Source organism: Schistocerca gregaria, chromosome 1, assembly GCF_023897955.1.
Source record: "Schistocerca gregaria isolate iqSchGreg1 chromosome 1, iqSchGreg1.2, whole genome shotgun sequence".
In the NCBI taxonomy this organism is placed as follows: Eukaryota; Metazoa; Arthropoda; class Insecta; order Orthoptera; family Acrididae; genus Schistocerca; species Schistocerca gregaria.
Window position 1 is genome coordinate 1108570537 of NC_064920.1, and position 14068 is coordinate 1108584604.

The 14068-nt window shown below is 44.4% G+C and overlaps 1 protein-coding gene across 2 annotated transcripts in view; it reads left to right on the forward strand.

The window, feature by feature from the left end:
• LOC126283252 (hornerin-like) overlaps positions 1-14068 on the forward strand; it is a 76054-nt gene that overhangs the window by 50527 nt on the left and 11459 nt on the right. For both annotated transcript variants that reach the window (XM_049982257.1, XM_049982258.1), the window contains exons 3-4: positions 5940-6211; positions 13374-13526. In XM_049982257.1, coding sequence (XP_049838214.1) covers positions 5940-6211; positions 13374-13526 — 425 coding nt within the window. The remainder of the gene's footprint in view (positions 1-5939; positions 6212-13373; positions 13527-14068) is intronic.

Genomic DNA, 14068 nt, shown 5'->3' on the forward strand with positions numbered 1-14068 from the left:
TTATTTCTTCTCCCTGATCTTCAATTCCATTTCCAAATTTCTGCTGGTTTCCATTACTGCTTGCTCAATGAATAAATTCAGTATCTTGGGGGATGAGCTTGAACACAGCCTCACTCCCTTTTTAATTGCTCCTTGCCTGTCAGTCCTTTTGACTTTTACAACTGCAGTCTGGTTTCTGTCCACGTTATAAATAATCTTTCGTCACCTGTATTTTATTCCTGCTACCTTCAGGTTATTAGAGGCTGTAGTCCAATAACCACTTTTAAAATTTTTCTTTGTATGTACAAAGGTAGGTTTGTATTCCTTCAATCTCTCTTCTAAGATAATATGTAGAGTTTGTATTTCCTCACGTATTCCTACATTTCACTGGAACCGAAGGTTCCTTTCTACCAGTTTTTCCATTCTTCTGTAAATAATTCGTCTCAATACGTTTCAGCCATGACTTATTAAAATGAGGTTTTGGCACTATTCACGCCTGTCAGCACCGTTCATTTTTGGAATTAGAATTATTATAGTCTGAAGATACTTCTCCGGTCTCATATATCTTTCACACCAGGTGGAACAGTTTTGTCATGGCTGGTTCTCCCAAGGATCTCTATAATTCTACGGGAATGCCTCCTACTCCAGTGCCCTTGTGTAAACTTAGACCTTTCACTACTTGGTCAAACTCTTCTCGCGTTATCATATCTCCTATCTCATCTTCTCTATCTGTAATATTTCAATCTTGTTTCCCCCATACAAACGCTCACTATTCCTTCCACCTTTCAGTTTTCCTTTCTTTGCTCAGTATTGGCTTGCTATCTGAGATCTTGAAATTAATTCATCTGCTTCTCTTGTTTCCAATGGTGTCTTTAACGGTACTAGAGATGGTATCTATCTTTCCCCTAGTCACGCGCGTTTCTAAAGCCTCGCATTTGTCCTTTAGCTTTTCCCACTTAGCCATTTTGCGTTTCCTGTCAGTCTCATTTTTATACATCTGTGTTTCCTTTCATCTGCTTCATTTGCAGTTTTTTTCATATTTTCACCTTTCATCAATTAAGTTCAGTATGTCTGTTATTATAGGTTATCTGTTTTGAGCTGACTGCAACGTAGCTAGAAAGAATTACACCAGACGCGTTTCGCTTTGATTTACAAAGCATCTTCTGTCGCGTTCTATAAATTGGATACACAAGTTTGTACATTTATTTTTCTGATTCTTTTAGGTTAAAAGCAGCTTTTCTTTATGAAGTTCGTATGCAAGCTGCTTACGGTGTTTCTCTACGTAATCTGCACCTTCATCGCCAGTAATGAATGAAAAACAGTTAAGAAAGTCAATTATAAATATTGCAGCGTAGGAAATAAAGTAAAATGCCAAAAACTTCAGATGTGTAATGAAGTCTGACGAGACCAATCACTGCTGGCAACAGGGGAAGGTGCAGATTACGCAGAGAAACACCGTAAGTAGCTTGCAGACAAACTTTATAAAGAAAACGCTGTTTTTAACCTAAAAAATAAAAAAAGTAGAAACGCGTATATCTAATTTATAGAATACCACAGAAGATGCTTTGTAAAAAAAGTGAAACGTGTCTGGTGTAATTCTTTCTAATTACATTGCAGTCAACTCAAGACCGATAACCTATAATGACAGACGTTAACAGCTGCTGTGGAAGATGGCCACACAAACAAAAGTATTAAATTCAATATGTCCTTCATTATCCAAAAGTTTCTACAAAGCCCTGTCTTTTTATCTCTGTGGTTCTCTGTTGTCTTTTATATTTCACCTCTCAAAGTTACCAATCAGTCTTTTATTATATTCCTTCCCCTTGTTTCAGTTCAACGTTGCCTAATGCTTCCTGAAACTCTCAACCACCCCTGATTCCTTCAATTTATCCACACCCCATCTCCTTAATTTTCTACATTTTTGTAATTTCTTCAGTTATAAACAGCAGGTCATAAATAATAATGTATGGTCAAAGTGCACATATACCCTTGGAGATATTTTGCCGTTTAAAATCTGGTTCGAAATCTCTTTCTTACCACTTAGACAATCAACATGAAACCTTTGAGTGACCGCAATTCTACAACCTTCTTTCATTATTCTTAAATCAGATGTTAGAGATGATTAAATTATGCTATATGAAAAATTATACCAGGCGACTACTCCCATTCCTTTCACCCAAGTCCACGTTCTCCTGCTATTTTTCCTTCTTTTCGTTTTCCTAGTACTGAATTCGACTCATCTGTAACGACTGAATTTTCATCTCTCTTAACTCTCTCAATAATTTACTTATTGTCATCATACACGCTTTTAGCCTGTTCATCAGCCACAGGGGTTATAGGCATATAAACTTGTAATACTGCGATGGGTGTTGGCTTAGTGTCTATCTTGGCTACAATAACGTGCTCAAACGCTGTTCAAAGAATTCCTATTTTCTTATTTCGTATTCGACCTACTCCTACATTACCCCTGTTTAATATTGTGCCGAGAAGCTCTACTCACCTACTCTTCCCTTCCCTCTTGTGGTTAGACCTCCGTTACGTGCCTCTCGATCTCAGGGCCTCTCGATCTGGACAAGGCCGAGGATTTTTCGCGCTCAAGACGGTGTGGTGTGTGTGTTATCCTCGTCATTACTTCATCATTGTCATCGAGGCGGAAGTTGCCGAAGTGGCGTGAACTAAAAAGGCCTGAACCAGGTGGACGAATTTTCCAGGAGGGGGATCCCAGCCACAAATGCCATACACATATTTCATTTCATGTCGGTTGCAGTTTCCTTTTACTTCCAGCTGTTGTCAATACTAGAGCTGGAAGATCATTTGGGCCAGTGTTACAAAGCCACATCAATCAATCATCGGGCTGTTGCCGCTGCAACTACTGAAAAGTCTGCTGCCTCTCTTCAGGATGGATTAGACTCGACTCATCCCGCCATTGTGGTTGCATCTACGATACAGCTATCTGTGTCACAGATGCAAGCAAGCAAATTTTACCTCAGCAAGGTCTATATGTATGTTTTTCTATGCTGTGTGCTAGTCTCGTCATATTTGCATAGCTACTACATCCAACATCCCTTATACAAAATCAGCAGCAGCCGCAGTTTGACATCTACTGCTGGATAGAGATCTCCTCCTCATTATGCCAACTACCATCTATTCACTTGGTTCTATGCAACGACCACCTCAAATTCATTTTCATTAGTTAAATTAAGACTCTGCAACCCACTCAGTATCCTGACCAATTTTTCTTGCATCTCACACGAATTACACTCTAACATAAAAAAAGGCAAAAAACGATGCACCACGAAGGAGTTATGCAAAACTTATATATATATATATATATATATATATATATATATATATATATATATAGACGGAAAATGCAAAACTGTTAACTTCGGCGCGCAGTGCGAATGTGTGACGTTGCCGCACAATTTCATCACACAGCTATCAAGGATAATGAAGAGGAGACATGTCGATACCGGGACATAAAGTCTTTTTGATTTGATTCTGTGTACTGAGTTGGACAGTAAATATGCCTCACACACAGGCTGCTGAACAGAATCCCCAGATGTCAGCATTTGAGAGAAGATACGTAATTGGACTCAAAGAATCCAGTTGGAGTAATCGGCGAATCTCTCGATATTTGAAAAGGAGCGATGCCACTATTCGATGATGGTGGGAGGATTGGGTAAACTGTGGCCGAAAACAGCACGAAGGAGGAAGTGGTCAAACTAGAGAGACGACCGAACTTGAGGACCGAGCAATTGTCAGAGAGACGCTCAGAGCGCCCAATTCATCACTATCATCAATCCCACGTGTAACTGGTGCTCCAGTGACGGCAAGGACCATTTGCAAGTGGCTCGAAGAAAAGGGGCTGGAGCTCATGTCGCTCCATGTGGCTACTACCATTAACCTCTGTAAACCAATAAGATCGTTTGCAGCGGTGTCAGGGCACAGTCGGCCTGGAATCTCACTAACTGGAGTAGAATTGGCTTCAGTGATGAGTCCCGCTTCAAACTGAGTGCCAGTGTCCAGCGAGGCCGCAGCTGTAGCCACCCCAGACAGTGATGTTATACCAACCTGACTGTCGCCCGCATATGGCCTGACAACCAGGAGTGATGATTAGGGGTGCCTTTAATCTCACAGCAGAGCCTCTTGGCACCTTTACAGCACAGCAGTACTCGACGATATCCTGTGCCCCGTTTTGTTGCTCTTCATGCCAAGCAAAGTCCGCCCCGGTAGCTGAATGGTCAGCGTGACGGACTGCCGTCCTAAGGGGCCCGCGTTCGATTCCCGGCTGGGTTGGGGATTTTCTCCGCTCAGGGACTGGGTGTTGTGTTGCCTTCGTCATCATTTTATCTCCATCCGGCGCGCAGGTCGCCCAATGCGTCGTCGAATGTAATAAGACCTCCACCATGGCGGCCGGGCCATGGACTTACATTTCAGCAAAATAATTCCCGTCCGCACAAGGCAGGAGTTTCTACTACAAAGCCCCGGATCTCTCCAGAATTGAAAAAGTTTAGAGTATTATGGACAGGGTTCTCCAACCATCACGGGATTTTGTCGATCTAACGCGCCAATTTGACACGAAATCCCTCAGGAGGACATCCAACAATTGCGTTAATCAACGCCATGCCGAATGACTGCTTGCATAAGGGCCAGAGGTGGATAAACACATTATTGACTTGCTTAATTTTGTGAGGCTCTCTCTCTTGAATAAGTCCTCAATTTTTTTCTGAAATTGTAATCATTTGTTTGCCTGTTCACACACGTCTCATTTACCGATTTCCGTCACATTCGCATAATTGCTTCGTAGTGCGTTTCTTTTTTTACAGAAAAATGGAAAAACTGAAAAAGTGGTGGAAGCCTACCTGAGGAATCGTGAAACTGTGTGCCACAGAAAAGTAGGAACATGCGAGGTAATATTAAATCGACGACTCATCCTAGATCAGTAACTGAAGAAAGGCAAATCTACACTTATATCATTTGTAGATTTAGAGTACAATTTGCTCAATGTTTAGACGACACTCTTTAAAAATTTTAAGACTATAGGGGTAAAATCCAGGGACCAAAAAGTTATTTACAGTGTATGGACACCAGAGCGCAGGAATAAAAGTCAAACAACTTTAAAGGGAAGTCGTGGTTGAGAAGGGAGTGACATGCGTTTGTAGCTCATTCTCGATGTTATTCAGTCTGTACAATAAGGAAGCAGTGAAGGAAAACATAGTGTAAATTAGAAAGAGAATTAAAGTTGATGGAGAAGAGATAAAATTGGAATGAATAGTGTCTTGAAAAGACATTATAGGGTGAATATCAATAAAAGTAAAAAAAATGGTAATGGAATGTAGTCAGATTATATAAGTAATATTGACTAAATTGCATCAGGAAATGAGACATTGAAAGTAGTAATTGAGTTTTGCTGTTTGGACGGCACAATAACTGACAATAGCCAAAATGGAGAAATGTGTCAGGAAGTCTTTTTCTGATGGTATTTCTCCAGAGTGTAACCTAGTATGGATATGAAATGTGGATGGTAAGTAGTTTGGACAGGAAGATAATAGAAGAATGCTGAAAGGTAGATAGATATATCGAATATCAAATGAAGAGGTACTCAGTCGAATTGGAGTGAAAAGAAGTTATGGCACAACCTGATTAAAAGAAGAGATCTGTTGATAGGACACATATGGAGCCATCAAGGAATCGTCAGTTTGGTAGTAGATGGAAGTTTGCTGTGCAAAATTGTAGACAGAGATCAAGCTGCGAATAAGTAAGCAGGTTCAAATGGATGATTTGCAGTAGTTATGCAGAGATGAACTAGCTTGCATGGCATATATTAGCTGTGCAAGGCCCATTTACGTCGTGTAGTATTTCTCCGTTTCTACTGATGATGTCAAAGGAAGCATACCAATTGCCTACTGCTGGATACATAAGCTATCGACCAGAACACTGCTCGACTTTTTTCTCAGGTGGAGGCGGCCACGGCGGGTCGGGCGCTGGTGGGAAGTCGAGCGGTGGCTCGTCGGGGAGCGGCGGCTCGTCACACCACTACAAAGAGTCGGGAGAGAAGGGTTCGTCAGGCAGCGAGAAGTCCCAGCATTCGTCAGTCGTGGAGAAAGGAGGCGGAAGCAGCCACAGCGAAAGCGGTGGGCACGCGTCACACCACCACAAGCAGGACGGTGGCGCGCACGGCCACAAGTACAAGGGCGGTGGTCACACAGGCGACAACGCCTTCTCCAAGGTCAGTAATGGCAACACAGCGGTGGCGCGCACGGCCACAAGTACAAGGGCGGTGGTCACACAGGCGAGAACGCCTTCTCCAAGGTCAGTAATGGCAACACAGCGGTGGCGCGTACGGCCACAAGTACAAGGGCGGTGGTCACACAGGCGACAACGCCTTCTCCAAGGTCAGTAATGGCAACACAGCGGTGGCGCGCACGGCCACAAGTACAAGGGCGGTGGTCACACAGGCGAGAACGCCTTCTCCAAGGTCAGTAATGGCAACACAGCGGTGGCGCGCACGGCCACAAGTACAAGGGCGGTGGTCACACAGGCGAGAACGCCTTCTCCAAGGTCAGTAATGGCAACACAGCGGTGGCGCGTACGGCCACAAGTACAAGGGCGGTGGTCACACAGGCGACAACGCCTTCTCCAAGGTCAGTAATGGCAACACAGCGGTGGCGCGCACGGCCACAAGTACAAGGGCGGTGGTCACACAGGCGACAACGCCTTCTGCAAGGTCAGTAATGGCAACACAGCGGTGGCGCACACGCACACAGTTCGAGGGCGGCGGCCACCGTGGCAACAGCGGCTTCTACAAGGTTAGTACCGGCAGTAGGGCGACATTGCGCCCGGCCGCAAGTAAGAGCGCTGTGGCCACTGCAGCTACAGTAGCTTCTACGAGATCAGTACCAGCAGCAGGGTGGCGGCACTCACAGTCACAAGCAGAAGGGTCGTAGCCGCCACAGTAATAACGAATTCTACCAGGTCAGTACCGCCCGCAAGGATGCAAGTATGAGGACAGTGGCCACTACACCAACAATGGCATCTACAAGGTCTGTACCAGCAGTGAACACCGATGACCACTGGAATTGCAACTCCAGTAGGCACAGCTTCTGTATTGCGCTCTGTTGTAGAGTATACTTTAGCAATACTTCCTTCTGACATTTGATTTCCAATCCTTGTTCTTATTTTCTGTTGTACATATAGATTATGTACCAGTCATCTCTTCTTCTAGTCTATTCTCTTCCTCCTAAAATATCCATCAGCTTATTCAATTGAACTCGGTCGAAAGCGTTTTCCAAATCAATTGGTGGAGTGACGACGTTGACGAAGGCCCGGATCAGACGCGGGGACGGAGTTATCCCAGACGGAAGCCTAGTTAAGCCGACGAGAACGCCGTTAGGTGGCGTAGAGCAAGACTGTCTGTTGCCAAGCCGCTCTTCAGCCTGTGCTGATGGAGTTCCCCTCCATGGTGAGGTACGACTCCAAACCTACTGAGTAGGGACGATTAACAGTAACACTATTAGCTCCCCCGTGAAAATTCAACTGCTGCGAGAGATGATATGGGCATCGGACGTCGACATCGCACTACTACAGGAAGTACACTTGGTCACACTTCCACATGTCGCGGATATAACACTTATCCTTCTCCCAGTGACCAACTGGGACGTGGCGTAGCCATCTAAGCCTACGCCCGAGAAGGCATTCCGGTGGCTGAAATCACATACCTTCCATCCACTAGAGGCACGGCGCCACCGTCATGGGGACGCGTATTGTCATACGCTCCGTCCGGCTCCACCCGCAGACGCGACAGCGCACACTTCTATTCAGAAGAAATCGCCACTTTGTTACTTGGGCGCTGTAACTGTTACTTACTTGGGAGAGATTTTAATCGTGTAATGCACCTAAGGATCAAATGCCCCACTACAACACCTGTGAAGAACTGCGTCTCGTCGTCCGTGATCTGTTGCTCCGCGACACTTGGAAAGTTTGGCACTGTGATGCACCTCGACATACTTACCTGAAGAGTCACTCCACGAGCCGCGTTGATAGTATTTACTTCTCTAAGGATGACACACGTGCAGTCCAAGGTGCAGAACTTTGTCCTTTGTCCTTTTGGGACCACTGTGCCTACATCTGCAACATTCTCCTTCCACAACAAGGGGTGCGGACCTGTGGACGTCGCTTACCTAAGTACTGCACAACCCTGACTTGGTGGCTGAAATGTGCCAAACCTGCCATTCGACGTACCTTGATTCAGTATGGCAAGGAAGTAGCTGCCTGACACCGGCACACTAGCGACTATTTCTACGCCGTTCTCCGCGGTCTGGACGCCCAGCCGCCCACCCCTGAAACCCAGAGGAAACGCAGTAGGATTAAGGCACAAATTGTAACGTTGACACGCCGTAGGCTGCAGAGGGTGATGGTTCGGACTCGACGTCAAGATTCGGCGGAACAAGAACATCCCACCAAGCATCACCACCGTCGATAGGAAACACCGACGGCAACAACTCATCACCGAGATCTCCACCTCTCGCACCCATCAAGTCACTTGCCAGGCCGAAATCATCAGTGCCTTTGTAGAAAATAGCTCCAACCACTATGGGACTTAACATCTGAGGTCATCAGTCCCTTAGAACTTAGAACTACTTAAACCTAACTAACAACCTAAGGACATCACACGCATCCATGCCCGAGGCAGGCTTCGAACCTGCGACCGTAGCAGCAGCGCGGTTCCGGACTGAAGCGCCTAAAACAGCTCGGGGACAGCAGCCGGCCGTTCTGAAAAAGAGGTTTAAATTATTTTGAGAACTTGTGAATGCATTTCGTCATTTTTCTTGAATTTTCAAATTGCTTCGGTATCGATCGTGTCTGGTAAACTGTCGGGATACTATAACAGTCTTATCGGCCAGACTGTGTGTACCATTATTTGGAACAAGCTTTCATGTAAGAATTATCACGGTTATGGCAAGCTTGTGTGTGATGCTCTGGCCTAGGTACAATAGCTTGAGTCCGTTATGCATTTTAAATTTTTTTGGCTAATTGTACTTAGTTTGGTAGGGAGCTCTCTCCAATTTTATTGCTCCAGTGGTTTCAACATTATGTACGTATTCCTGTGATCTATTACCTGTTTTGAATTTTTTGTTAGATGTATCGCTCTGGAATTTTCGCCTGATTCTGACACTAACAATTGTTTATTCCTATTGAGTGCGCAATTTTAAAAACAGTTCCCAACGGGGGAAATTCATTTTAAAATTCTTTTTGATATTTCATTATATGAAAAATCTTGAAAAGTATCGATCACTCACAATGCAACCCAGCCCCGCCACTCCATCTACGGCTCACTTATTCACCAATTAGAGAGCTCTTGGGTCTAATATATGAATAGTTTAAAGACAACATTTTCTTTTTGTGTGGCTTATTAACTGACAGTTTCACGCCGCGCAGGATTAGCCGAGTGGTCTCAGGCGCTGCAATCATGCACTGTGCGGCTAATCCCGGCGGAGGTTCGACTCCTCCCTCGGGCATGGGTGTGTGTGTTTGTGCTTAGGAGAATTTAAATTAAGTAGTGTGTAAGCTTAGGGACTGATGACCTTAGCAATTAAGTCCCATAAGATTTCCAACACATGTGAACATTTTTGACAATTTTAGAATACTACAGGCTGAGACAAACTCGTCTGCTTATGCGGCCTCGAGATACCGGACTAATTTTCTCATGCGTAGGTCACAAGGTGTAGATACTTTTTAGTCGTCAGTCTTCTGACTGATTTCATGCAGCCTGTCACGAATTACTTTCCTCTGCCAATCTTCTACATCTACATCTACATCTACATGGATACTCTGTGAATCAGACGTAAGTGCCTGACAAAGGGTTCCATTCTGTATTATTCCAATCTCGAACAACGCGCAGAGAAATCGAACACCTATATCTTTCCGTGTGAGCTCTGATTTCCCTTTTTTTTATCATATTGATCATTTCTCCCGATGTTGGTCGGCGTCAACAAAATATTTTCGCATTCCGAGGAGAAAGTTGGTGATTAGAATGTCGTGAGAAGACTCCACCGCAACGAGGAACGCCTTTCTTTTAATGATGTTCATCCTAAATCCTGTATCATTTCAGTGACACTCTGCACTATTTCGCGATAATTCAAAACGTGCTGCCCTTCTTTGAACTTTTTCGATGTAGTCCGTCAATCTTACCTTATGAGGATCCCACACCGCGCAGCAGTATTCTAAGAGGACGGACAAGCGTAGTGTAGGCAGACTCTTTAGTAGATCTGTTACATTTTCTTAGTGTCCTTCCAATAAAACGCAGTCTTTGATTAGTCTTCCTCACAATATTTTCCGTGTTCCTTCCAATTTAAGTTGTTAGTAATTGTAATTCCTAGGTGTTTAGTTGAATTTATGGCCTTTAGATTAGACTAATTTATAGTGTAACCGAAATTTAACGGATTCCTTTTACCACTCACGTGGATGACCTCACACTTTTCGTTATTTAGAGTCCTTTGCCAATTTTCGCACCATACAGAGTGCACATGCAGCCTTAGTTCCTGGATGTATCCCAGTCTCTGTCTTCCTGTAGTTTTTACCCTGTACAAATCCCTCTAGTAGCATGGAAGTTATTCCCCGACGTCTTAACAGACCAGTTCTTCTTGTCAGTTTTTCCCACATTTTCCCTTCCTTGCCGAATCTGCGAAGAACCTCCTCATTCCTTACCTTATCGTCCACTTAATTTTCAACATTCTTCTGTAGCACCACATCTTAAATGGTTCTATTCTCTTCTGTTCTGATTTTTACACAATCCATGTCTCAGTGCTATACAATGCTGCGCTCCAAACGGACATTCTCGGAAATTTCTTCCTCAAATTAAGACTTATGTTTTATTCTAGCAGACGTCTCTTGGACAGGAATGCCCTTTATGCCAGTGCTTGTGTGCTTTATATTTACTCCCTGAGGCAGCCATCGGGAAGTAGATGAAGTCAAGGAATTTTGCCACTCAGGCAGCAAAATTTCATGACTTAATCTACTTCCCGATGGCCAATTCTGATAAGTGTCTCGCTGTACTCATTTCTACTACTTCTCATTATTCCGTCTTTCTTTGTTTTACTCTCAGTTCATATTCCGTACTGATTAGACTTCATTCCATTCAACAGGTGCTTTAATTCTTCTTCAGTTTCGCTGACGATAGCAATGTCACAGCGAATCTTAACATTGATATCCGTTCACCCTGAATTTTAATCCTACTCTTGAACCTTTCTTTCATTTCCGTCATTGCTTCTTCGACGTATAGACTGAACAGCAGGGCTCTAGGCTACATCCCTGCCTTACACCCTTTTTAATCCAATAACTTCGTTCTAGGTCGTCCACTCTCATTGTTTCCTCTTGGTTCTTGTACATATCGTACATTGCCCGTCTCTTCCTACAGCCAACCCCCATTTTTCCAGGGCATTCGACACTATCGTACGCTTTTCGAGATCGACAAATCCCATGAACGTGCCTTGGTTTTTCTTCAGTCTTGCTTCCGTTATCACCCTCAACGTCGGAATTGCCTCTCTGGCGCCTTCGCCTTTCGTAAAAACAAACAGATCATCATCTAACAGGAACTCATTTAAAAGGAGAGACACTCTGACAAACAAGAAGCTACCAGTTACAGGAGAGGTACAAGCTGCAGACGCAAAACTACTATGAAGTGTTTGCCGTCGCCGGAAACAGCCCAACATAGTGTCGTACCGCTTTTCCATTTCATTTAATGGAGTGACACACTAGAAGCGGTCTCCATCACTAAACCTATGCATACTGTTGTGTATCGCTGTTTACGAACCCTAGACGGAAGCGAGAAGCTCTCAATGCTAGCTCGAAGGCGAAGAGTAAGGTGAGCGTTGTTGCCAACAGGAAAAGCCATGATTGAATGGAGTAAGGTCGTTCCCAGACAAGTCACACAGCACATTCCGTCGGCTCTTGCATTTTTTGGAGATTTTTTCAACGCAGACCGATATAAAAATAAGTGGCGGCAAGAAATTAAACAAAATGAAAATATTCTATATCGAGCCACGCGAGGCAACTAGTTCCGTACACCGAACATAAGAATATCACTGACTTTAACTCCACAGTCAGGCCCTAAAGGCCACACGATGTCGACCGTCCGCCATGTCATCCTGCTCCACGTGACATCATGGAGATGGAACATGGCATCTGCTGACCTGCTTTTTATGTCCGTCATGCCTTATTTTACTTCCTTCTCTTCGTCTACCAGGTGCTTCCAAATTTTCATGTTAAGATTATCGCTCTCATATTTCTGCTACTCCTCTTTACTTTGGGTTTTCTTCGGTTTACTCTCAGTCCATATTCCATACTCATTAGACTGTTCATTCCATTCACACGTGCTGTCGTTCTACCTTTTCACTGAGGATAGCAGTGCCATCAGCTAATCTTATTGATATCCTTTCGTCTCAGATTTTAACCCCACTCTTTAACCTTTCACGGACGTGTGAGGTTGTAAATAATGCTATGCGCAAAGTCATTAGTGTGTAATGTGAACTGCCGACCGCGGTGGTCTAGCGGTTCTAGACGCTCAGTCCGGAACCGCGTGACTGCTACGGTCGCAGGTTCGAATCCTGCCTCGGGCATGGATGTGTGTGATGTCCTTTAGTTAGGTTTAAGTAGTTCTAAGTTCTAGGGGACTTATGACCACAGCAGTTGAGTCCCATACTGCTCAGAGCCATTTGAACCATTTTTTTGTAATGTGAACTGCAACGATATTGTTATGTGCCTATTAGACACATCAGATAGAGACCCAGTGTCTGTGGATCAATCTCCAGTAAAGATAGACAGTAAAGATACGCCCTTCCAACAAGAAAAAATTTTGATCCAGTCGCAATTCGGATTAGAGATCCCATATGAACGTACTTTGTTTATAATGACATTCTGGATCAAAAGCTTTTCGAAAATCTTGAAGAACCTAACCAACCTGGTCTTCTCTTTCTATGAGAGTGACGATTTAATCCGTGAAAAGGCCTCATTGAATTTCACACGATCAATCTTTTCAGGACCCACACACAATTCCACGGATAATGTTATTTATTTTTAGGTAGAGAACAGTCTTTGAACACAGTAATTATTAGGTTTCTGCCAGCGTTATAACGGACGGTAATTTAATGGATCAGTTCTACTTTGTATTTCATCCGACTTGTGCTGTTTCTCCAGTCATTGGAATCATATTACAACCAAAGGACTTTCATATAAGATTCAAGCTTCGTACCTAACATCCGTACGAGTACTTATTACAAGATGCATCAATGTTAACAGTCCACTGAATAGCAACCTGGAGACGGTTGCTGATTTGTTGCGTGAGATCTGGAAGAAGAATCTTCCGTTACCGGAGACTGTTTTTTGTGTTCCAGGGATACCGCGACAAGTACCACAAGGACGAGCACCACCACCTGGACGACTTCTGGAGCAACGGCCAGGAGAAGGGCGGCTACCACAAGTACGGAGAGCACGGCTCCCACTTCAGCGAGAAGGGCAAGAAGAAGGAGTCCGCCAAGAAGGCAACGGTTTGTACTTGCTCCATGTTCCTTGCGACAGAGAAGCAGCTGTCCACAGATCAGCACACATTTGGAGTGCATCTCTAGTGCCGAACTTAGCTTACCCATTTCTAGCACGATATGCTGCGACCCACTGCTGAAGGACGACAGGCAGATTCCATATTCCTAGATTTCCGGAAAGCGTTTGATACGGCGCCACAGCGCACACTCCTAACGGAGGTGCGACCATGAGGAGTAGACACCCAGATGTGTGAGAGGCTCAAAGACTTCTTAAGCGACAGAACCCTGTACCTCGACGGCTAGCGTTCGCCATAGACAAGCAAATCCTCAGGAGTGCCCCACGGAAGTGTGATCATGTTGCTGTTGTTGTGATCTTCGGTCCACGGACTGGTTTGATGCAGTTCTCTGCGCTACTGTATACTGTGCGAGCCTCTTCATCTACTGCAGCCTACATCCTTCTGAATCTGCTTAGAGCATTCATCTCTTGGTCTCCCTCTACGATTTTAACTTTTACACATTTCCCTCCAGTACTAAACAGGTGATCCCTCGAT